Source organism: Tiliqua scincoides, chromosome 3, assembly GCF_035046505.1.
Source record: "Tiliqua scincoides isolate rTilSci1 chromosome 3, rTilSci1.hap2, whole genome shotgun sequence".
Taxonomy (NCBI): domain Eukaryota; kingdom Metazoa; phylum Chordata; class Lepidosauria; order Squamata; family Scincidae; genus Tiliqua; species Tiliqua scincoides.
Window position 1 is genome coordinate 43,843,158 of NC_089823.1, and position 23,324 is coordinate 43,866,481.

The window sequence follows — 23,324 nt, forward strand, 5'->3', positions numbered from 1 at the left end:
GTAACCAACCCCAAAAGGTCATCTTTAATGATTATTAGAAAGGCCAGTCTTTAGAAATATCTTACTACTCAGAATTGGTGTGCAACATTATATTGAAATGCTGAGCTTTCTATAAGTGACCTAGTCACACAGTCTCCTTCCACACACCCTGCTTTGGCAGAAGCAGAATACACTTTTTGGACCAAATTACACATTATGTTAAAGTTGAAACTACACATTTGGATCTTATAAAGCTTCTCATCGAGGCATGCCAGAAGGGTGCATTTAATGCTTTCCAGTTGCACCATAGTACACTTTCGATTCAGGGTTAATAGCAACTGCAGGAGTGTGTTTATTGTTGGAACCATAGTAGAATATGTTTAATTTGCTCTCCTGTAGACTGATTGGGAGTGCCCTGAAACTATTTAAATTTAAAAAAACAAAACTGCCAGCATATTTGAGTTGGACACAACGTGTAGCTTGACCCTGAGTATTTTCATGAGGCAGCCAGGTACTCAAAGAGCAAAAACTCTTTGCCCAGAAACTGTCCTGTTCTAGCTACCAACGTGAGCCAATATGAATGTCTGAGATTGGAGAAGGGCCAGGTTGATCTGCAGCTCCATGCAAACAAGTTGCTGTGAGAGTGGCCCTTAAGAACATCCTAGAGACAAACTCACTAGTTTGTCTCGTTCCTGAAGACTGGTGATTCTTAAAGAAACAGACTCTTGGCCCAGAATCTGTCCTTCACCTCTCTGCTAAGTTCCACAAAGTGCATTTTCTGCAGTGGTGAGCAGACACTTGGGTGTGCAAAGGTACTGGTGTGGAGGGACCAAACCATCAGACAAATCTGGGCAGGGGGAGTTGTTTCTGGGGTTCTGATCTCAGGGACTTGTGGCTTGAGAGACTCCTTAATAATAGGCTCAGGCTTGGGTTCAGACAAGTTTGGAGATGAGGCCTTGGCCAGGCTCCTCTGCCACTGTTGTTGTTGGACTTCTTTCTACGTTAACACCTCCTCCCCAATGTTGGGAGGCATCTTACTTTTCAAGGTCAAGGTCATGATGGAAATCAGTAGCAAAGCAAACAAAATTTGTGTGCACATTATGGGTAATGAAGTCTCTAACACGCCACTTTAATCTCTTTAAAAATTACCATCAGTCTACACACAATCTAACACAGATCAATACAGTGAATTTTTTTACATTAGACAATGGCAGGTGAATTTAATTTAGAAACAAAGGTCAAGATTAGCCCATCCATGAGGACTGCTGCCTCAGGTGGGGAATTGTAGGAAGGTACTTGCCATATGCCTCCGTTTATCCATCTCTGTGCCCCTCTGTCACTCCTCCTCCCAATCTTTTAAGGATTAAAAAAGGAATAGGAAAACAGAACAGAATAGGATGTAAGAGTATCAGAGATGCTCCAGCCCTCCACTCTTCTTTTCTCCACAGTTCCTTGTCCACTCTGTACCCTTTGTCCTTTTTAAATCCAGAGAACTGAAGTTGTGGAGGAGTGGTGAAAGTTGTACGTAATGTGCTACTGGGAATGGAAGGTCAGTGTTCGGTGTGGTGAGGTGCAGCAAAAGGAGGCAGCGTTTGGCATGGGTCTAGAAAGGTCTTGGACCAGACTTGACAAAGGTTAAAACATTTCTCAACTGCACTCTTATATTGTGAAAACAAATCACATGTTGATACTAACATATACTGATAAAGCAAAAGATGCTGCGTCTCAAAGCCATTATTGACTCAAACATATTACATAGAATACCTTTGTTTTCTGCAGGCCTTCCTAATGATTTTAAAGTGTCCTTTCGCACTGCTCTTGTCAGAGCAGTTGAGCCTATTATTACGTATTCCTTACTGAGCAGTTAATAGCTTTATAGTCTTTTTCAGGAATGCACCTGCTGCTCATAAAAACATTTATGTTAGAGTAGATATTTGACTCGGTTGAAACGCTTTGTATTGTCAGTGACCTTGTACCAACTATTCTGATCTTAATAACAGACCTCCACTTAAAAGGTTTCTAAGTAAAATGGTTGTGTCTTTCGTCATAGGCAGGTAGATGCTGAAGCTTACTTTATCAAATTAGCAATGGTGCACTTATAATTGAAGAGATATTTTCCTGGAAATGATTGATTCCATAACTATGTAACAATGGGTTTGCACTTCACTTTACCACACCAAATTCTGATTGTTTTCTCCTAGATGTATTCAGGCATGCGTGCCTGGGAGCATGTTGTAGATATGATAAATTTTTGGGAACTTTTCCCGCACAACTGGGCATATATGAATGATAGACAGTAAAAACCTAGAAAAATTAAAATAGACCCTGAAAAGCAGACATGTCACAGGCATGTTGCACCCATTTTAACTTTTATGTGGGTGGGTGGATAGGTATGTGAATAGGTAGGTAGGAGAATTATCAAGAACTGTCCTGATCTCAGGGCAGATATAGACAATGAGGCTTTTCTTCATGTCATGGAGTCTCACCCTTCAAAAAATTATATTGGGAAGACTTGATGGGTTCATAGTAGTTTTAGGCCCAAATTCTATCCAATTTTCCAGCACTGGTGCAGCTATGCCAACAGCGCATGGGCTGCATCCTGCAGTAGAGGGGCAGTCATGGAGGCCTCCTCCAGATAAGAGGATGTTTGTTCCCTTTCCTTGGGGCTGCATTGCTGCTGTACCAGCATTGGAAAGTTGGATAGGATGGGGCCCTTAGACATTACCCAGATGTGGAAAGATGATTCTTGCATCTCTCTCTATTTCTCATTTCAAAACTTTTCCATAATATCTAAAGTGCGAACTCATATGTCACACATCTGTGAAATTATGTTGGCTTATAAACGCATATACACATAGGCAGTATCAAAGGTCAGCCACATAGGGCACTGTCCATGGGCCCTTGATAATCCATGCAACCAACCTCTAAAGCCTGCAGACTGCCTTCCTTAAGTGGGGCACTGCCTTAAGTGGTTTCTTCTGTCCTGCGCATCTGTGAATGGGCTTTTTCAGGGGACTTTAAGAACAGGGGTGTCAAACTCATTTCATACAGTGGGCTGAATAGCATTCATGTTGCCTGCTGTAGGACAGAAGTGATGTCATTAAGTGGGAAGTGATGTAATTAAGCAGGTCATGACCAGAAATAAGCACTTTTTCTCACTTAGGAACTCATTAGCTACAAATGACAGAAGAGAAAATATGCAAATCTCGATCATCAAGATATGGGAGAGGCCAATTATCACGCAGGCTGCCCTTTCAGCACCACCACTTCTGCAGAGGCATCACCATAGCTCAGCAACTGAAAGCGGCTGATGATGGTATGGGAGAGTCCAGTTATCACTACAGCCAATAAAAAGCTTCTGGGGGCCATATCTGTGGGCCTTATGTTTGACACACCTGCTCTAGAAAGCCTGTTCACAGGTATAAAGGGCAAAACTCTTCCAGCTACTGGACATTCATCTCTCAGCCCTGCTGGGTTGCTGAGAGATGAGCATCAGGGAGAGATGAAAGGGATGCAGTTATACGTTTCTTTCTAAATATCCTGGAAGTGTGGAGAGACATGTCCATCTACCTTACCTTTCCCAGACAGGTAAAAGGGTGCTAAGTATCTTGATGACACTAAGAAGAATCTCTTGCCCTTTTTCAGATTTTTTTTTTTTTTTTGGTAACTCGTGCTGCTTGTTTTGCAGCAGTTATTGCTACTATTTTAATTTTTTTTTGTATTACTTTGATTTTCTATTTTGGTATTTGTATTGGGCCTTGAATTGATGGAAGAAATTTTCATTGGAGAGGTTGCAAGTTAAGGGTACAATTTATTTTTCTGGGTTATTTTGGTTTTGATGTCATCCTGGTGGCTTCCTCATCCTTCCACTCAGGGGGGAATTTCAGTCTCAGTTGATGAAGGACATAGCTGGTTATATAGAGCACAGTTACCACCAACAGGAGGAGAATTAGCAGTGTATTGTGATTCAACTCAAATATGAAGGGAAGGGGTCAAAATATAACAGAAGAAGTGGGGTATCCAACACTCTGCTGGGTTTCTTCACCCCTTTGTTCTCTCTGTCCTGACCCCTGGGATCTAAGTCTCCCTTTAGGCAGATGCTCGTGGTCCCAAGCTAGGCAGGGGTTGGTGCAGGTGTCACAGCACCCAGCCTAGCCTAAACTGGAGAAGTCCTGGGTCCTTGCTTAAGGTGAGATCTTGCCAGTTGGGAGAAAGGGACCAGCTATGCACATGCCCTCTAGGCCTTCATGCACCTATGGCTATCCTTCCTAGATCCCTGCTGGACACTGTTCATCCAGGAAAACTGACGTGGGCCACACCAAGGGTAAAGGGCTCTATGTTGGGAGGAGGACTCACTAGCCTGTCTTTCCTGACCTCTTCCACCCATGCCCAAGTCTAGACAATCCTTCGCCTCCTTGCTTCTTCCTTGTTTCCCACTCTTCCCCCTCTACTTTGTGAGTTTTTTTCTTCATTCTTTCCTTGACCCCTTGCCCACTTCCCTTCTGTTGCTGTCCTCTGTTCCACCTCTCTCTAAATTATTTCCTTCTTCTCTCAGTCATCCCCTTTCATTCCTGTCTCTCTCCTTCTTCTTCCTGATTCTGCCTGCACTGTTCCCAGCCATTCTTATAGGCTGGTACCAAGAGACCACCTTCTTTCCTTCAGCTGGGTCTTCCTCTCCCATGGCTGCCTGCTTCAACCAGCTGGCAACACTTGGCAATTATATCATTGCCATGCACCAAGGCATCAGGCTGGCCACCAAGTCTCTTCACTCTTGCCATTCAATGCATAAGCAGGCCAAGGGTCACAGATGTATAACCTGCCCCTTCCTGGACCCCAACCACCCAGTCCCTGATCCTGTAGTCCTCTCTCCTCTATTTGCCCACCCCCAACTTCCTTCCATCTCCCCCACCAACATACCTTCATCGTTGTCTTTGTGCTGCTCTGGAGTGTGCAGGAAGGCTCAAGCAGTGCACAACTTTGAATAGAACATAAGAACAGCCCCTGGATCAGGCCATAGGCCCATCTAGTCCAGCTTCCTCTATCTCACAGCGGCCCACCAAATGCCCCAGGGAGCAGACCAGATAATGAGACCTGCATCCTGGTGCCCTCTCTTGCATCTGGCATTCTGGCATAGCCCATTTCTAAAATCAGGAGGTTGCACATACACATCATGGCTTGTAACCCATAATGGATTTTTCCTCCAGAAACTTGTCCAATCCCCTTTTAAAGGCATCCAGTCCAGATGCCGTCACCACATCCTGTGGCAAGGAGTTCCCAGGAGGGGCCATTCGGGCAGCGGTATTGCTGCTGTGGAATGCTGCTGAGATTGCTCAGCGGAATGGTATTGCTCAGCGGAATGCTGCTGAGATGCCTTTTACAACTAGCACTGACAGTCAGTATCAGCAGAAGAGGCGTACCACCAGCAGCCAGTGAGTATAAGATTACTTTAGCAGTTACTAAACCACTTAGCAGTTTACTTTAGTAGTTACTCTGTGAAAGTGTGTTGGAAAACTGAAGGTCCATAATTACCTTCTATAATGGTCAGAAAGTTCTTCTCCATGCTTTTGGTCTGCTTTTATCTCATGAGTGGAGGAGGCAGGACTAGTGAGAAATGCATAGAAGATCATATGGTGCCCATTCTATTACAGCAAACAATTTATTGAACATTGTGAGCAACACAGAAATAAAGCATGTTCACGTGGCAGAGTACCAATGCTAATTTGCATATTCTAATTGCATATAACGTGCAATCATTCTATAAAGTACATGTCCTTTTTCTGAATATGCAAATAAACATTTTAGTTTATTTGCATATTTAGACTGGCATGAGAATTCCTAGTTGACAATATCTAGACATTGTTGTCCTCCGATATGAAACAAAAATGGGCTGGTTCTTTAAAAAGATTGATATTATGATTTTTAAAAAATAAATAAATGCAATGATTATGAGTTTGTTTTTGCTTCCATCTTTGCTTGTTGTCTCCAGTTCTGAATCTGTGGGAGAATTATTCAGTAAACTCTGGTTCTAGATAATTTAGGCTGTAATCCTATCCACACTTTCCTGGGAGTAAGCTCCACTGAGCTTACTATACTCCCATACTATAATGGGACTTACTTCTGAGTAGACAGGCATAGGATTGGGCTCTTACTGTGAAAAACATTCATAGTAATACCTTGCATATAGCAGGAATTTAAAGCACCACAGTGTCATATAAATAAAGGCTTGTTTATGGTCGGCTCAATTTAGATAGCTGGGCTTAAATTCAGTGAAGAAATATGATCCAAATTTATAAAATCCCAGAGATTACACTGATAATGGAGGTGAATGCTCTTGAATCAATACCTGTGGTAGTTCAAGCATGTTATAGAATTCAATTGTCATTACCTTTAGCGTTGCTTTATCTCCTTTAGTTCAATTCAGTAGTGTGCCACCTGAGAATTGGGATTAATGGCATCACTTGTATTATTTTGGACCAATTTCATCAACATACACAACATAATATTTGACATATTGATTCTGAAGCTTTCATGTAGGAAAACAGGTATTTCTTGAGCATTATATGGCAGCTGGAAAGGTAGCAATCAATATTTGAGCCATTTCTGTCTTTTCTAGCAAGCAGTTCCCACTTAGACTAACAGCCTAATCCTAATTTTCCAGTACCGGTGCAGACATGCCAATGAGCTGCATGCTGCATCTTGCAGTTGGGGGGGCAGAGTCATGGAGCCCTGTTCAAGGTAAAGAAATGTTTGTTCCCTTACCTCAGGGCTGCATTGTGGCTACACTGATGCAGTAAAATTGGTTAGGATTGGGATGTGACTCTCATTGTGGTCTGTTCTAAGGATGATTTAATGCATGAACCTAACCATTCAGCATTATTGAAACATGCAAATGAGGTCTACTATATTTTTAACAATTGGTCACCAGTAGTAGGTACTTTAATAATTTTCTATAACAGTTATCATTCATCACCCATTTTGCTGGTCACAGAAGTCTGTAAACACCATCTGCATTCTACATGATTTCCCAATCTCATCTCACTTTTGTCTTTGCTTTCTATTTATTTTATCTTTTTTTCCTTCCTTGTTAAATACTTCAATTAAAATAATATTTCACAAGAACTAACATTTTTTAATATTTTTGTCTGTATTTTTAGCCTTCATCCTATTGGGAGTTGAAGTATGGAACTTCCTGTAAATCAAATCTAAAACATCCAAAGGATAAAACGCATGTTTGGTATTTCAGAAGTATTTCAGGCAACATTTCCTGAAGAGCAAGGTGGAGGATGGATTGGGCCCGGGAGGGGGGAATGGGTTTGGCACCAATGGCACCTACTTAATCCTAAAACCTTTCCTGGGCCTAATCTGCTTTCATGGATCAATGCAGACTTGTGTCAGTGATATCACTGGTAAAGGTCTGAGCTGACCCATAGCAGCTTACGGGGCTTTCTCCGGGGGAAGAGGACAAATGTCCCCTTATCCCAAGGAACCCTCCAGTAGCCAAAACTTCCCCATGGGATACAACAGAGGCCGCACCGCCATGGGGAGTTAGGATTGGGCTGTTATCTCTTATGTGATTAAATTTGGGTTTCTGAAATGTTCTTTACATGGGGCTGCCCTTGAAGACCATCCAAGGACTTCAGTTTGTACAGAATATGGTTGCATGTGTGGTGGCTGAGCCAGGAAGTTTCATTCAGTTATATTTATACCACTGCTGTACCGGCTGCATTAGCTGCTCGTTTGTTTCCAGATGCAATTCAAGGTGCTGGTGATTCCCTTTGAAGCTCAATATGGCTTAGAGGCAGGCTACATGAAGGACAGCCTCCCCCATGCATGAAATGGCCCACACCCTTAGGTCAGCTGGGCAGGCCCTCCTGTGGGTGCTTCCACTGTCAGATGTTTGATTGGTGGCAATGAAAAGAAAAGCTTCTTTGTGTTCTTTCTAAGTGGAAATATTTCTGAAATTAGGTTGGTCTTCTCTCTGCAGGTGTTTCAATAGTGCTTGAAAACTTATCTTTTTCCCTTTGCTTTTTTAAATTCCATTTGCCTCTGCTAACTGAGTAAGAGGCACTTTTTCAAGTGGGTGCTCCTCTTTTTTTTAGCAAGGGGAGAGTAACTGGCCCTCCTCACCCCAGCAGTGTCTTTTTTAGTGGCTGCTGGTGTTCTTTTGCATCTTTTTAGATTGTGAGCCCTATTGGGACAGGGAGCTATTAGTTATTTGATTTTTTTGCTGTAAACCGCTTTGTGAACTTTTTGTTGAAAAGCGGTATATAAATACAGCTAATAATAATAACAATTTTGAGGGCTCTTCTTTTTGCTGCATTGTTTTCAGTTAGTTTTTGACTGTTTTATACTTTTTAGTATTTTTATAAAATGTATATTTAATATTATTTAATTTTATGTACTGCATTTTAATTTTCTGGTTTTTTTTCATTCTGGACCAATCTCTTAGCTCATCTGAGGGGGTGCTCCTTCAAGTGCTGCCTTTATCCCAAGTTAGAGGGATGGCAGAATGGGGGCAAGTCTTCCCTGTAGTGGTGCCACAACTATAGTACTGGGGGAACTAAGAACTACTCCCTCCTTCATGGATTTTGGGCGAGGGCTCAGAACAATTACAACTTGCACCTCTGAAATAAGCACACCAGACAAAGGCTTGGGATAAAGGGTCACTTCTACGTATTAATCAAAACCATAAAATCTGCAGCAGGGGGAACTAACTAAACCACCACCACCACCCCCCAACGTGCAGGCAACTAAGTTGGGGGAAGCAGTGCTAACCATCTGCCTCCCCCCCGGGTTACATGGGCATCACATCATAAGAACATAAGAACAGCCCCACTGGATCAGGCCATAGGCCCATCTAGTCCAGCTTGCTGTATCTCACAGCGGCCCACCAAATGCCCCAGGGAGCACACCAGATAACAAGAGACCTCATCCTGGTGCTCTCCCCTACATCTGGCATTCTGACTTAACCCATTCCTAAAATCAGGAGGTTGCGCATACACATCATGGCTTGTACCCCATAATGGATTTTTCCTCCAGAAACTCGTCCAATCCCCTTTTAAAGGCGTCTAGGCTAGACGCCAGCACCACATCCTGTGGCAAGGAGTTCCACAGACCGACCACGCACTGAGTAAAGAAATATTTTCTTTTGTCTGTCCTAACCCGCCCAACACTCAATTTTAGTGGATGTCCCCTGGTTCTGGTATTATGTGAGAGTGTAAAGAGCATCTCCCTATCCACTCTGTCCATCCCCTGCATAATTTTGTATGTCTCAATCATGTCCCCCCTCAAGCGTCTCTTTTCTAGGCTGAAGAGGCCCAAACGCCGTAGCCTTTCCTCATAAGGAAGGTGCCCCAGCCCCGTAATCATCTTAGTTGCTCTCTTTTGCACCTTTTCCATTTCCACTATGTCTTTTTTGAGATGCGGCGACCAGAACTGGACACAATACTCCAGGTGTGGCCTTACCATAGATTTGTACAACGGCATTATAATACTAACCGTTTTGTTCTCAATACCCTTCCTAATGATCCCAAGCATAGAATTGGCCTTCTTCACTGCTGCCGCACATTGGGTCGACACTTTCATCGACCTGTCCACCACCACCCCAAGATCTCTCTCCTGATCTGTCACAGACAGCTCAGAACCCATCAGCCTATATCTAAAGTTTTGATTTTTTGCCCCAATGTGCATGACTTTACACTTACTGACATTGAAGCGCATCTGCCATTTTGCTGCCCATTCTGCCAGTCTGGAGAGATCCTTCTGGAGCTCCTCACAAGCACTTCTGGTCTTTACCACTCGGAAAAGTTTGGTGTCATCTGCAAACTTAGCTACTTCACTGCTCAACCCTGTCTCCAGGTCATTTATGAAGAGGTTGAAAAGCACCGGTCCCAGGACAGATCCTTGGGGCACACCGCTTTTCACCTCTCTCCATTGTGAAAATTGCCCATTGACACCCACTCTCTGCTTCCTGGCCTCCAACCAGTTCTCAATCCAGGAGAGGACCTGTCCTCTAATTCCCTGACTGTGGAGTTTTTTCAGTAGCCTTTGGTGAGGGACCGTGTCAAACGCCTTCTGAAAGTCCAGATATATAATGTCCACGGGTTCTCCCGCATCCACATGCCTGTTGACCTTTTCAAAGAATTCTATAAGGTTTGTGAGGCAAGACTTACCCTTACAGAAGCCATGCTGACTCTCCCTCAGCAAGGCCTGTTCGTCTATGTGTTTTGACAAAGCCACATTGTGGCTCCAAGTCATCCTCCAGCTTAGCTACGGCACTGCTTGCAACTGGGTAGGTTAGGTTTACAACAAGATAGCTTGGGCTGAGAGATAGTGATTCACCTGATTCATTCAGTGAACTTTCTGCTGAGTGGGAAATTCAGCCCAGTCTCCCAGGTCCTAGTCTGTCCCACCAACCAACTTCACCACACTGGCTCTAAAAAAAAAATCACTTTCCTTTTTTGCCTAATTCTTTTTACTTCTAGTTTTGCTTAGAAAACCTCATTCCACTGTCTACAAAATGGTATCCTCTCTTTCTTGTGCTGTCTCTCTTGCACTATCAAGTTAGCCATTGTACCATGTTGCTACATTTCTCTGTATTTCATTCTGTACCCTTTCCTTGTAATTACTGCTCTCATTTTACTTTGATTTTCTCAGACAGTGACAACAGCAGGAACTGTCAGTTAGACTTTCAGCAGACATTAGTTCACAAAGCTAGATGGTATTTTCCACTTTTTCCTCAATTACTGTAATTTTTTACTTTTTGTTTTCTGCATGTTATATGGAAGGACTTAATTCTTCCAGACAACCATTTGTTAACTGGACCACAATCTATGTTATTTCTGAATATTTTGATTTCTCCCTGTTTTTCAAAATCCCTCTTAAAGGGCCATTTTGTTGTTTTATTAAAGAACATGACTTGTTTCTTAGAGGTAAATAGGTGAACTATACCTAAGGAATGATTACATTCTTTCCTTCCTTTTAAAAATATCAGTCATGGGGGGAGCAATCCGAATCCCTCCACACCACAGTCAAGAGAAAAATTACACCCTTGTTATTTGCCTTTGAAGAGAAGCTGTATTGCCACCAATGACAGCTACCTTTCCTAAGGCAAATTGCTCTAGGGGTGATTTTCATGAGAAGAGTGAGTTAAAAAACAGTCCACCATGCCACAGTCCTGATACTGACATGGTTCTTTCTTTTTTTCTTTTTTTTAAGAAATTAAGAAAGGTTGAGGCACAACCTGTTTTTAGTGCAGATTTGGACCTCTGTCATTTAAAATACTGGAACAGCTATCTTCCTACTGAGTAAAGCTTTTGGAGACCTAAAGGTGTGTTCATTTTTTTCCACCTTCTAAGGGAATAAACATTTTGCTGCATTTCAGGAGGGAAATGCCTAAAATTTAGGATGCTATATTTCACTTACAAGCATGTCTGAATTGTAGCAGACCCTGATTGCCTTTTTAGTTATGCCATAATCATAGCACTTGTTGAGCAGGCAAAATTTAATTGGTTTTTAGGGAATACCACCTTATAATATTCTGTTTGCTGTTTGTATCCTTTGTATACACCATTTATATGTACATAAATATTTTAGATTTTCCTTGTTCAGTTTACATGTTGATTGCTTTTGCAAAATGTAATATGCGGGAGACTTCATTAAAAAATAAATACCAGCCTGAAGACACCCCATAGTACAGTTTTGTTTTTGTTTTTCAAATTGCCGGCCCAATTTTGAATTATGAGTACTACAGATCATGTAAGGGTTTTTTTCCCCAGTGCTTCAATTCCCTGAACACTACAACTTAATCATACAGCAGTTGTTATGTACATTTTTTGTTCTTGAGATAGCTGTACTGCACTATTTCTCCTGAGCTGTGTTAAAAATTTTGGCTTACCATAAATCACTGCACTTCAGTTATATTACATTATGAAGAAAATGTTGGCCCAGCTGTAGTTACAGGACAGTGATCCATGGTAAAGCTGTACTCTCCAAAATCTTCAAGCCTGCAAACGCAATAGAAATAAGAACATAAGAACAGCCCCACTGGATCAGGCCATAGGCCCATCTAGTCCAGCTTCCTGTATCTCACAGCGGCCCACCAAATGCCCCAGGGAGCACACCAGAAAACAAGAGACCTGCATCCTGGTGCCCTCCCTTGCATCTGGCATTCTGACATAACCCATTTCTAAAATCAGGAGGTCGCACATACACATCACGGCTTGTAACCCGTAATAGATTTTTCCTCCAGAAACTTGTCCAATCCCCTTTTAAAGGCATCCATGCCAGATGCCGTCACCACATCCTGCGGCAAGCAGTTCCACAGACTGACCACACACTGAGGAAAGAAATATTTTCCTTTGTCTGTCCTAACTCTCCCAACACTCAATTTTAGTGGATGTCCCCTGGTTCTAGTGTTATGTGAGAGTGTAAAGAACATCTCTCTATCCACTTTATCCTTCCCCTGCATAATTTTGTATGTCTCAATCATGTCCCCCCTCAAGCGTCTCTTTTCTAGGCTGAAGAGGCCCAAACACCGTAGCCTTTTCTCATAAGGAAGGTGCCCCAGCCCAGTAATTCTCTTAGTCACTCTCTTTTGCACCTTTTCCATTTCCACTATGTCCTTTTTGAAATGTGGCGACCAGAACTGGACACAGTACTCCTGGTATGACCTTACTATCAATTTGTACAATGTCATTATATTAGCCGTTTTGTTCTCAATACCTTTTCTAATGATCCCAAGAATAGAATTGGCCTTCTTTACTGCCACTGCACATTGGGTTGACACTTTCATCGACCTGTCCACCACCACCCCAAGATCTCTCTCCTGATCTGTCACAAACAGCTCAGAACCCATCAGCCTATATGTGAAGTTTTGATTTTTTGCCCCAATATGCATGACTTTACACTTACTTACATTGAAACGCATCTGCCATTTTGCTGCCCTTCTGCCAGTTCGGAGAGATCCTTCTGGAGCTCCTCACAATCACTTCTGGTCTTCACCACTCAGAAAAGTTTCGTGTTATCTGCAAAGCTTCCTTGCCCTTTATGGCCTCTCTAACTTGGCTCATTAGCCATGCGGGCACCCTCCTGGACTTAGTCGAGCCCTTCTTCCTTTGCGGTATACACTTCCACTGGGCCTCTATAACTGTTGTTTTAGGCAGCCTCCATGCACTCTGGAGAGATTAGACTCTTACCTTCCCTTTCAACCTCCTTCTAACCAGCCTCCTCATTTGAGGGAAGTCCACTCTCTGGAAGTCAAGGGCTTTTGTGAGAGATTTGCCTGGTATTCTTCCCCCAACATGCATGTCAAAACGGATCACAGCATGATCACTGTTCCCCAATGGCTCCATAACATTTACATCTCTAACCAGGTCCTGAGTACCACACAATATTAAATCCAGAGTCACTTGTCCTCTGGTGGGCTCCATGACTAGCTGCTCTGAGGCACAGTCATTTAACATGTCAAGAAATCTGGTGTCCTTTTCATGACCAGAACACAAATTGACCCAGTCTATATGAGGATAATTGAAGTCCCCCATGATTACAACCCTGTCTCTCCTTGTCACCTCCCTGATCTGTATCCTCATTTCAAGGTCCCCTTCTGGTTTCTGGTCTGGAGGATGATAGTACGCCCCCAGTATTACATCACTCCACAGGCCTGGTAATTTAACCCACAGAGATTCTATGGTGCAGTTGGACCTGCCTTCAGTCTCTACTTTGCTGGATTCTATCCCTTCCTTAACGTAAATGGCCACCCCACCTCCAACATGCCCCTGAGATTGTGGTATCCCACTGATTTTCCGCATTCCACCAGGTTTCCGTTATGCCCACTATGTAAATGTTTTCCCTTGTCACCAGACATTCCAGTTCTCCCATCTTTGCTCGGAGACTTCGGGCATTTGCATAAAAGCATTTGTACATGGAATGCCCCAGGATGGGCTGCTTATTAGCTCCTTTGTCCCCACATCCTCTCACTGTGTCAAACTGTCTATCACATCCCATCACACTACCATTCCCAATTTCTTCTCCTACTCTGCCTTTACCTTGTTGTTCTCTAACCTCCCCGTCCTCGTCCCATAGGGATGAGGAGTTCCGAACCGGATGCCGCTCAACTCCTGTCGGCTTTCCCCCAGGGATCAGTTTAAAAGCTGCTCTGCCACCTTTTTAATGTTATGCACCAGCAGTCTGGTTCCATTCTGGTTCAAGTGAAGCCCGTCCCTCTTGTACAGGCCCTGCGTGTCCTAAAACATTCCCCAGTGCCTAACGAATCTAAACCCCTCCTCCCTACACCACCATCTCATCCACACATTGAGACACCTGATCTCCGCCTGCCTAGCTGGCCCTGCACGTGAACAGATAGCACTTCAGAGAACGCTACCTTTGAGGTCCTGGCTTTCAGCTTCCTACCTAATAGCCTAAATTTGGCCTCCAGGACCTCCCGGCTACACTTGCCCACATCGTTGTTGCCAATATGCACCACAACCGCTACATCCTCCCCAGCACTGTCTACCAGCCTTTCTAGACGAGAAGTGATGTCCGCAACCTTTGCACCAGGCAGGCAAGTCACCATGCAGTCCTCACATTCATCACAAACCCCCCTCTCTATGTTTCTAAATCGAATTCCCCACTACAAGAATCCCCCTATCCCCCTCCTGCAGAGGAGTATCCTGAGTGCGTTCAGATACGGGCCCATCCCCTGGGGAAGGGGGTCCCCCCAGGGGATTGTTTCCCTCCTCTCTAGGATGATGTCCTGCAGCCCCAAGACTTCCCAACCGGGTAGCTGAGGAGCTGCACGCCTGAGGTTGGGACAAAGCCTGATCGTCCCTGGAAGTCTCCCCACGGTCCTTCTCTGCCTGCCTCTGCTCCTCCAGGTTGGCCACAAAGGCTTCAAGGGAGCGGATGCGTCCCCTGAGTCCCTGGAGCTCCTTGCACCGAGGACACACCCATGACTTATGCCCCAGAGGCATATAGTCATACATGCTGCACTCGATGCAGAACACTGGATAGCCCCCACCCACCCTGCTGCTGGCTGTCTGACTGCATAGTTTTTTTTTTTGTTATTTTGTTTAAGGGTACTTAAATACCCTTCACTGGTTTGCTGCCCTCTTCTCAAGGGAAGAGAAGGGCGGTGTCTGGGGCCCTGGCTTCCTCGCCCTGCTGCTGAACTTGCGGTGCCTTACCTGGCACTTTGTTCCCGAGGCACTGGTTTTCCCAGAGGCCATGCACGTTTCTGCAGAGAGGCTCACGCAGTGGCAGGCAATAGCTTTATACCCCTAGCTGGCTCCTCCTCCCTCCCTCCTTATTGATTGAACGGGGCTGGTCTTCCCAGGTGAGATTATAAATCCTTTCTTTTTCTCTCTCTCTCTCTGACTTGTCTTCAGTGAATCTTATTTTATACATGTTAGCAGGTTGAGAGTGCCTTCTGAGAACTTTGTACACCACATTTCTGAACATTGGTGTATCGTATTACATATTCATATGGTGCCCTGTGGTTACCACTTATATATGTTATGCAGAATTCTGTTTTAAGGTGCCCAGAGACTTGATTAGCACATTGGAGGGCACTTCGAGGCAAGGCAGAAAAATATGAAAGGACAGCAAGCTTTGGGATGACAGAATTTGAGAATTAAAAACATGTTTCTTGTTTTATTAATCATGTGAATTTTTGGTCCTGTCAGTGAACCTCTGTGAGCCTTGAAAAACATGGCCATACATATATAAATATATATAACTCATCAGACACAGTTCTGGACACAGTGCTGGACACAGTTCAGCACAGACTGAGATGTACTTAAGGTTACCAATGTTAATAGGTTAAAGCATGCCTAACTCTGTGTTGCATTGTGGGTTCTAGATGGAGAAAAAAGACTGAATCAATAATGTGATGAATTCAACGTTTTAACCAGGGTGTCATCCTAGTATTGAGCTGCTGTCATCTCCCCTAATCTTTCTAGCCTTGGATAAACGAGTAGCTTTTACATCATACTGGACATGAATATTTTTCCTCATAGTTTTAGAGAAAACTCCACACACACCATAGCACATGTCTATTTTACCATGTGTACTGTGGGCTTCTAATGTATTTATATGCGGCAAGATATGAAACCTTCACATGTAATTTTATGCATAGGTATATATGGGGTTTTTTTTCCTATAGCCACGGACACCCAAATAAAGATAGCAATATATATGAAACAACCCCTTCCTAATAATTAAACACTTCCTAATAATTTGGGTCTGGGAATAAAGTTCATTAAGAGTTTCTTGGGTTTGAAATATGGATGTTGCAAGGGTTTTATGAAACTGCCCCCATTTCACTTTGCTGCTGCTGCTACACATTTCATAGTCTCATAGCCCAAACACATGTTCTGCCAGTGCTGGCAACTGAAAAGCAGCCAAAAAGCACTTGCTGGCAGCCCTCCTGCATCTGGTGGAGGAGAGCTGGCCACCTGTTGGAGCAGGTAAGCCCATGCAAGGGGTTGGAGGGAGGCGGGGAGAGGGTTGAATGGGGTGGGATGGACAAAACAGGGTGATGATGGAGGCAGGAAAGAGGGCAATTGGGCCTGAGAAGGGGGTGGTTTTAGCAGTGGCAGTACACACCAAATGCTGATCCCCTTCCTGGGCAAGAGAGATGCAAGGGAAGGCACCAGGATGCAGGTCTCTTGTTATCTGATGTGCTGTGGCATTTGGTGGGCCACTGTGAGATACAGGAAGCTGGACTAGATGGGCTTATGGCCTGATCCAGTGGGGCTGTTCTTATGGCCTGATCCACCTTTATGGATCAGCTTGGACTAATGCCAGTGATTGAGCTGGCACAGATCCAGTTTTACCCATGGCAGCTGCTAGGGTTTACTCCAGGGCAAGGGAACTACTTGTCAGCCATTTAATTTTTTTATTTTTTCTGTAAACTGCTTTGTCAGCTTTTTTGCTGAGAAGCATTATATAAATATTCTTATTATTGATATTAACAATACTGTAATGTTCCCTTACCCCAAGGAGGCCTCCAGTGGCCAAAATTCCTCCACAGGTTACAGTAGTATCTGCACTAGCGCAGCTGCATCACCATGCGAGGAGTTAGGATTGGCCTATGGCAGTAGTGATGGTGCTTGTAGGAGTTCTGATATCTAGTGGTCACTCCTCCCCCCCCCCTCCAAAAGGATCTTAGAATGAGGTCAAGAATCATTACCTTATTCTGATTGGTTTAAAGGTGACTGTATGTCATCACAGAGCATAATCATGAAGCCAATCCAAGTGAAGGTAGTGCTTCCTATCCTCAATCTAGGGCCTGCTGAGAAAAGCATGGTTGCTGTTAACTTCCAAGAATGACACTATTGCTATCAGTAAGTTTGCTACATGATTTCTGCCTTTTTCCACCCTCAAACTTCCTAAATGCGACCCTCAAACTTTGCAGCATATGAAAAGAGCAGTAAATTTGAGATAGACATCTCAGCTCAGTCATAGTTGCCTGTTTTTGTTTGTTTTTGTTTTTTGTTCTTTTGAAACCTGAATCTGGCAAAGAATTGTGTTTTTCCCAATTTTATTAGTATGGACATTTTGTGCAACTGCATTAAGGACGAAAGGGTATTAAAAATCAATTTCCAAACCAATGAGACAGTAGTGCTCTGTTTCTGGTTTGCAAATCTAAGCATGAAAGAGTTAATTTTCATTTTCTTTTACCCACAGGTCTACCCACGGATAGCGCCGGCATTTTGGCACTACCTGAGGGTAGAAGTGAGTAGCGGGCATTTGAATACTCCCACATCTATATGTTATGCTTTCTTAGTACTTATTGAAATACCAATTTGTCCATTATGTCAGATATGTAACGGTCATTTTTATAAATATATTTTAGCTTCCATTTTATTTGAATGTAGACTTATACTAATTTTCATATTATTTTGCCTCCAGTATAATTACTAACCCAATTCACAAGGGCCCAGTCCTCACCATATGAATGATAACCCAACATTTCTTACAATATATCTAAGCCAAGGTTGTGCCATATATCATGGTGATAGCTTTCACCCATTTAATGAATGGACACACATTGACATTCATAAGAAATTTAGTTTTGAAAGTTTGTTCCTATACAGCTTTCACCACTCAACCTGACATCATTTTTTCCCTCTTTTGTCCCTCATTACAGGAGAATGAGCAGCTCAGCTATTCTTCCACAAGGTCGAAGGCTCCAAGTGTTATCGTCACAGGCCTCAAACCAGCCACCAAGTATATATTTCATATCAGAGTCAGGACGGCAACAGGATTCAGCGGCTATAGCCAGAAGTTTGAATTTGAAACAGGAGATGAAAGTAAGTCTCAAGGTGGCATGAATGACAGAAGTAGCATCTAACAGCACAATCCTATACATGTTTCTTTGGAACTAAACCCTGCTGTGGTCAGTGGGGCTTATTCACAGGTAAGTGTGTATAGGATTGCAGCCTAATAACCCAATCCTATTCCACTACCAGCCCAGAGCATGCAGCAACGTCAATGAAGTATGTGCTATATGTTGGGGGAGAGGGCAACCACATGCCTCAAGTAAAACACTTTTTACTTACCTCTCCATAGGCCTCCTAGCCTCCAGTGGATCTCCTCAGACCTATTCCAGCTTGTTTGGAATAGTCCAAGGATATAAGTCCAAGGAGATTCCAGGTGACAGGTTGAGGCCATGAAGAGGAGTTAGATCATGGCATGTGCTTCTGCCACTGAGATTGTCCCCTCCCACCCTGAACCATGCCTGGTTCAGCCCACTCCCTACCCAAGTCCTCCCCTGAACCACCCGCTCACCTGCTCCAGCAGAGTATTTAAGAGCCACTGGCATATGCATGGAATCTCTGACTGTTTTGGCCAGCAGCTCCAAAGCACATGACAGTGGTGTGATTTTTGTGGTGCCTCACCAAGAGTTGTGACAGCAAGTCATGGGATCCACTGCAAAAACACCCCAGCAGGATTGGGCTATTAGAGAGCTGCACATTGGAAATATTAACCAATGAAGTCTATACTCTTTCATTGGCACAAAATCTGCATTGCATTTAAAAGCATTCATTTTAAATGTGAATTGTTGAAAACAAACTCTGAACATCAATACAACTCTGACATTTTCTGTCTTTTTATTTTTGAAGTTTAGCACTCACCAGTCACAACATACCAATTTTATTCTCTGAGAAAATCCATACCTTTGTAGACTTAAGGTGAATCACAGTATGCACATACAGTGTTGATAAGAGATGAAACTGTCAAAGGATAGGCAGCTGATGAATTGGGACCCACCAGTCCATGCCATTACAACATGCAATAGGTTAATGAAATGCAGTTTCCCATGCTTGCTGCACGTTCTTCAACATTCTAGATCCTTGTATTATTTTGCTTAAGAATAATGTAATGGAAACAGGCATGGATGTTTCATAGAAATATAGAGTACAGTGTGAAGGGAGCCAACTGGTTATTAGAACAATACTGCAATGAAGTAAAACTGCCAACAGGTGCCTGACAGACCTTTCCTCAAAAATAATTTCTGAAAACAGGCCAAGAATGCATCAAATGCAGAGGGGAGACCCATATCTAACAACAGCTTACGGCAAACTGTAAACTGCAAAATGTAAACTACTTGAAACATCCTACAGGTGATGGGATCTTCACTAGTGGATTCAATATATCAGTTTCCAGACTTATTGCAAACACACCACCTTTTGTGGTGGCATCTTCTTCCCGGCTCTTCCAGGTGCCACTATCTTGGATTGCACAAGATCCCACATGGTAGTTGTAGGGGTTTGAGGCAGGCGTGCCCCAGCAAGGGGCATCAGACTTGCTTCAGGGGGAGGGGGTTAAGGCACCCTGGTCGTCCTCCTCCCTCATTTGCCCTGGTCTTGGGCAGACCCTGTTGACTGCACAGCCTCCTGCCTCATCTCTCTTTCTGCTCTGCCTGTCATCACCAGCCTCCCACCTCTTATGGGGCTTCCTGCTTCCTCTTACCCCTCCTCTTCCTGCCTGAGGTGTTGAGAGCACCTGCTGGCAGCTGCTGGCCCTTAGGCATTCCTGGCCCTGCCTCTGGTATCCCATGACCCAGTATGGGGCCCTAGCTGCTGGTCTCTGCCTTTTGGGACCCCTGCCCTGGTAAGTCAGTGCCTGTGAGGAATGGGGGAACCCTGACAGTGGTGTCTGGGAGAGCTGAGAGAGGAGACTAGTGGGGACATTCCACAGCACTCCTGTGAGTTTGCCGCAGGGCCTAAAGTTGCACACAATTTGAGTACCACCACAATATATAGAAATAATTCCCATCATGTAGTTTCAATGCCACTATCACTTGCCACCAGGAATATTTGAACTTGGCATGGAGCAACTGGGGCAACCCATGTGGCAAGCCACTCTGCACATGATGGCTGCTGCATGCAGACACTGCCATGTGTAATACTTAGAGTAACCCTAAGAACATTCCTGCCATGCATCACCACTTGATAGTTTCAGTGCTTTTACTGTTTTGCATTAGTGTGTGTGTACATGGATGAAACTAGCATACATGTAGGACCTCATATAGTTTCCCTCTTTTAAACAAATCACCGTAAATACCAATTCACAACCCTGGAATCAAAGGGCACTTTCTCGAAAGTAAGCTCCATTGCATTCAACGGGACCTACATGCATTTGCCTTAAGACTGGGGTAAAAATTGCATTGATTCTCTGTTAATAGTTCTAAATTCAAAATGAATATGGTTTTTTAAAACGGTGGCCTGAAGCTAAATGGATGCTGATATTATTAGGGTGTCCATAGTTTAAATGTCTTCTATTCTCCTGTTTATTTTCTTGAGGAAGATTCATATGATGACAAGCTATCCAAAATGCAGACAAAAGAAATTGTGCAATAGAGAAATTTGCGTAAAACTCATTTGTTGTTTAGTGAAGATATAACAGGAGAATTATAGAGCTAAGAAGTAAAGCCAGCAAAACAATACAGTACAATTAAAGGGTAGATGAGGTGCATGTGAGTTTCCATAATGAACAAAAAACTGATGATGTATTTATGCAAGCCATAAGCACAATCAAGGGATGTAATTGAATGAGTTTTGGCCTGAAGTAACAATGAAAAGTTTTGGCTTTCTTTTCCTTAAGCAGTTTCAGTAGAATCATACAGTAAAACGAATAAAAAATAATAGTGTATTTAAACTTTTAGTTTAAAAAAAAAAAACCAAACATTGTGGATGCAGATTGTTATTGCAGATAATTCCTTGCTCCTATTGCTTCTAAACTAAACTAAAAAGCACATTCCTATCCTTCCACCTTCCCCCATAAGAACATAAGAATAGTCCCGCTGGATCAGGCCAAAGGCCCATCTAGTCCAACTTCCTGTAACTCACAGTGGTCCACCAAATGCCCAAGGAAGCACACAAGACAACAGACACAATCTGCATCCCGGTGCCCTCCCCTGCATCTGGCAATTAGAAGCAGCCTGCCTCCAAAACCAAGAGCTTGCACATACCTGCTATGACTTGTAAACCGTAATGAACTTCTCCTCCAGAAATTTGTCCTATCCCCTCTTAAAGGCATCCAGGCAAGATGCCATCACTACTTCTTGTGGCAAAGAGTTCCACAAACCAACTACACACTGGGTAAAGAAATATTTTCTTCTGTCTGTTCTAACTCTCGCAACATTCAACTTTTGTGGATTTCCCCTGGTTCTGGTGTTATGCGAGAGGGAAAAGAGCGTCTCTATCCACTCTTTCCATCCCTGCATGATTTTGTATGTCTCAATCATGTCCCCCCTCAGGCGCCTCTTTTCTAGACCGAAGAGGCCCAAACACTGTAGCCTTTCCTCATAAGGAAGGTGCTTATAAGGAGCACCTCATAAGGGAGGTGCTTCCTCATAAGGGAAGTCCCCACACATGAGCCACACCAAAAAGGCACACACAGTTTATCTGGTGCAAGTCCAAGGAGAAGAAGGGGGTGGAGAGGCTAGGAAAAGAGGGGATAGTGTCTGGTGCATGCCATTGTTGTCAGACCCACCCCCTCCTGCCGCTTCCGCACCTTGTTCCTCTCTCCTCTTAACCCAGTTTCGCCCCCTCCCCAACTCCATAGCTGTCTTATTGTCTGACAGGTGTAGTGGGGTCCACTTGTGGGGTTGCGGCCATTTTGCCTAAGGAAACCCTTATGTGCAACAGCCCAATCCTGCATAGGCTGTACGTTCAATAAGACTTTATGGGTTTTACTCATATTGGGATGCAAATCAATGCAGAGGTAATATTTACTGTGATCACAAGAATTTAAGAATTGACTTGTCCAAGTCAATTTAATTTAGCACTTTGTCTGCAACTATAATAGCACACTAGGAGCCTCTATACAGAGGCATCACTAGGGTTTGCATCACTCAGGCTGCAATCCTAACCGTACTTTCCTGAGAGTAAGCCCCACTGAACAAAATAGGACTTACTTCTGAGTAGACCTGGTTAGGATTGTGCCCTCAGTGTGAGAGCTCATTGTGTCACCCCCATGATGGACCGCCTCCTGTACCAGATTATACAGAATATATTGCAATATCAAATGCACAACCTAAGTGCAGTGACATCATTAGGGTTGGTGTAACCCCTATTAAAGTTAATATTTAATAAATATTTATTTACTCATCTTAATATGTAAAGAACAAAAAAAAACCAGTGGCCAACTCGATGGCATTCACATAACTGAATAAAAGTTCTAGTATAAGCTCTGATACATGAGCTGACTTATATTAACACCTCATTTGTAGTGGTTATCTACAGAAGCGCTAGCCTTAGCCTTAGTATGTGGCAATGAAGCAAAGCACACTTTGCACATGCGCAAGAGCAAACTCGGCGCGGCCTTAGTGACATGCTAGGTCTGAAGCTCTGGAGTCCTTGAAGATGTTGTAGAGAATCATATCTAGGAATGTGATTGTGGTTAGTCTCAGCATACTCTTGGAAAAGTTCCTATTATGCAGACTATTGACTCATGGCTTAGTATTGTAAACAAGATGAGAGAATGGAAAACCCCAGCTTGTTGTGTAATGTTTGGAGAAGGAATAAAAGGCAGAAAAGGTTGAATCTCAGAAGCGCAGCGCTTCTTCTGCATCTGGCCTTCCTTCTGCCATCTCGCTTCTATCCATGTCTGTTGTATTTATTGCTTTAACGCTTTGTTGCCTCGAGATTTAACTTTCAAACCCTCAGAGTGCTTCTGCTTTAGCAAACTTTCGATCAGGCCACAAGAGACAGTCTTGTGTGTCTCCCACCAAGCACCAAGGCCCCCAAAAGCCTTGGGTGCTCCCCAGAGCAGCATCTTTCACTGCTACACTCATAGGTTCCCTGCTGTGTCATAATAATACCTCATTGGATCTCGTA

The 23,324-nt window shown here is 43.5% G+C and overlaps 1 protein-coding gene across 2 annotated transcripts in view; it reads left to right on the forward strand.

Annotated features, from left to right (window-relative positions):
* The window catches only part of EPHA6 (EPH receptor A6), a 499,677-nt gene that overhangs the window by 323,969 nt on the left and 152,384 nt on the right, over window positions 1-23,324 (forward strand). The window contains exons 7-8 of one of the 2 annotated variants that reach the window (XM_066619606.1): window positions 17,665-17,712; window positions 18,128-18,290. In XM_066619606.1, the coding sequence (XP_066475703.1) occupies window positions 17,665-17,712; window positions 18,128-18,290 (211 nt within the window). The remainder of the gene's footprint in view (window positions 1-17,664; window positions 17,713-18,127; window positions 18,291-23,324) is intronic. The other variant, XM_066619607.1, reaches the window with a different exon arrangement.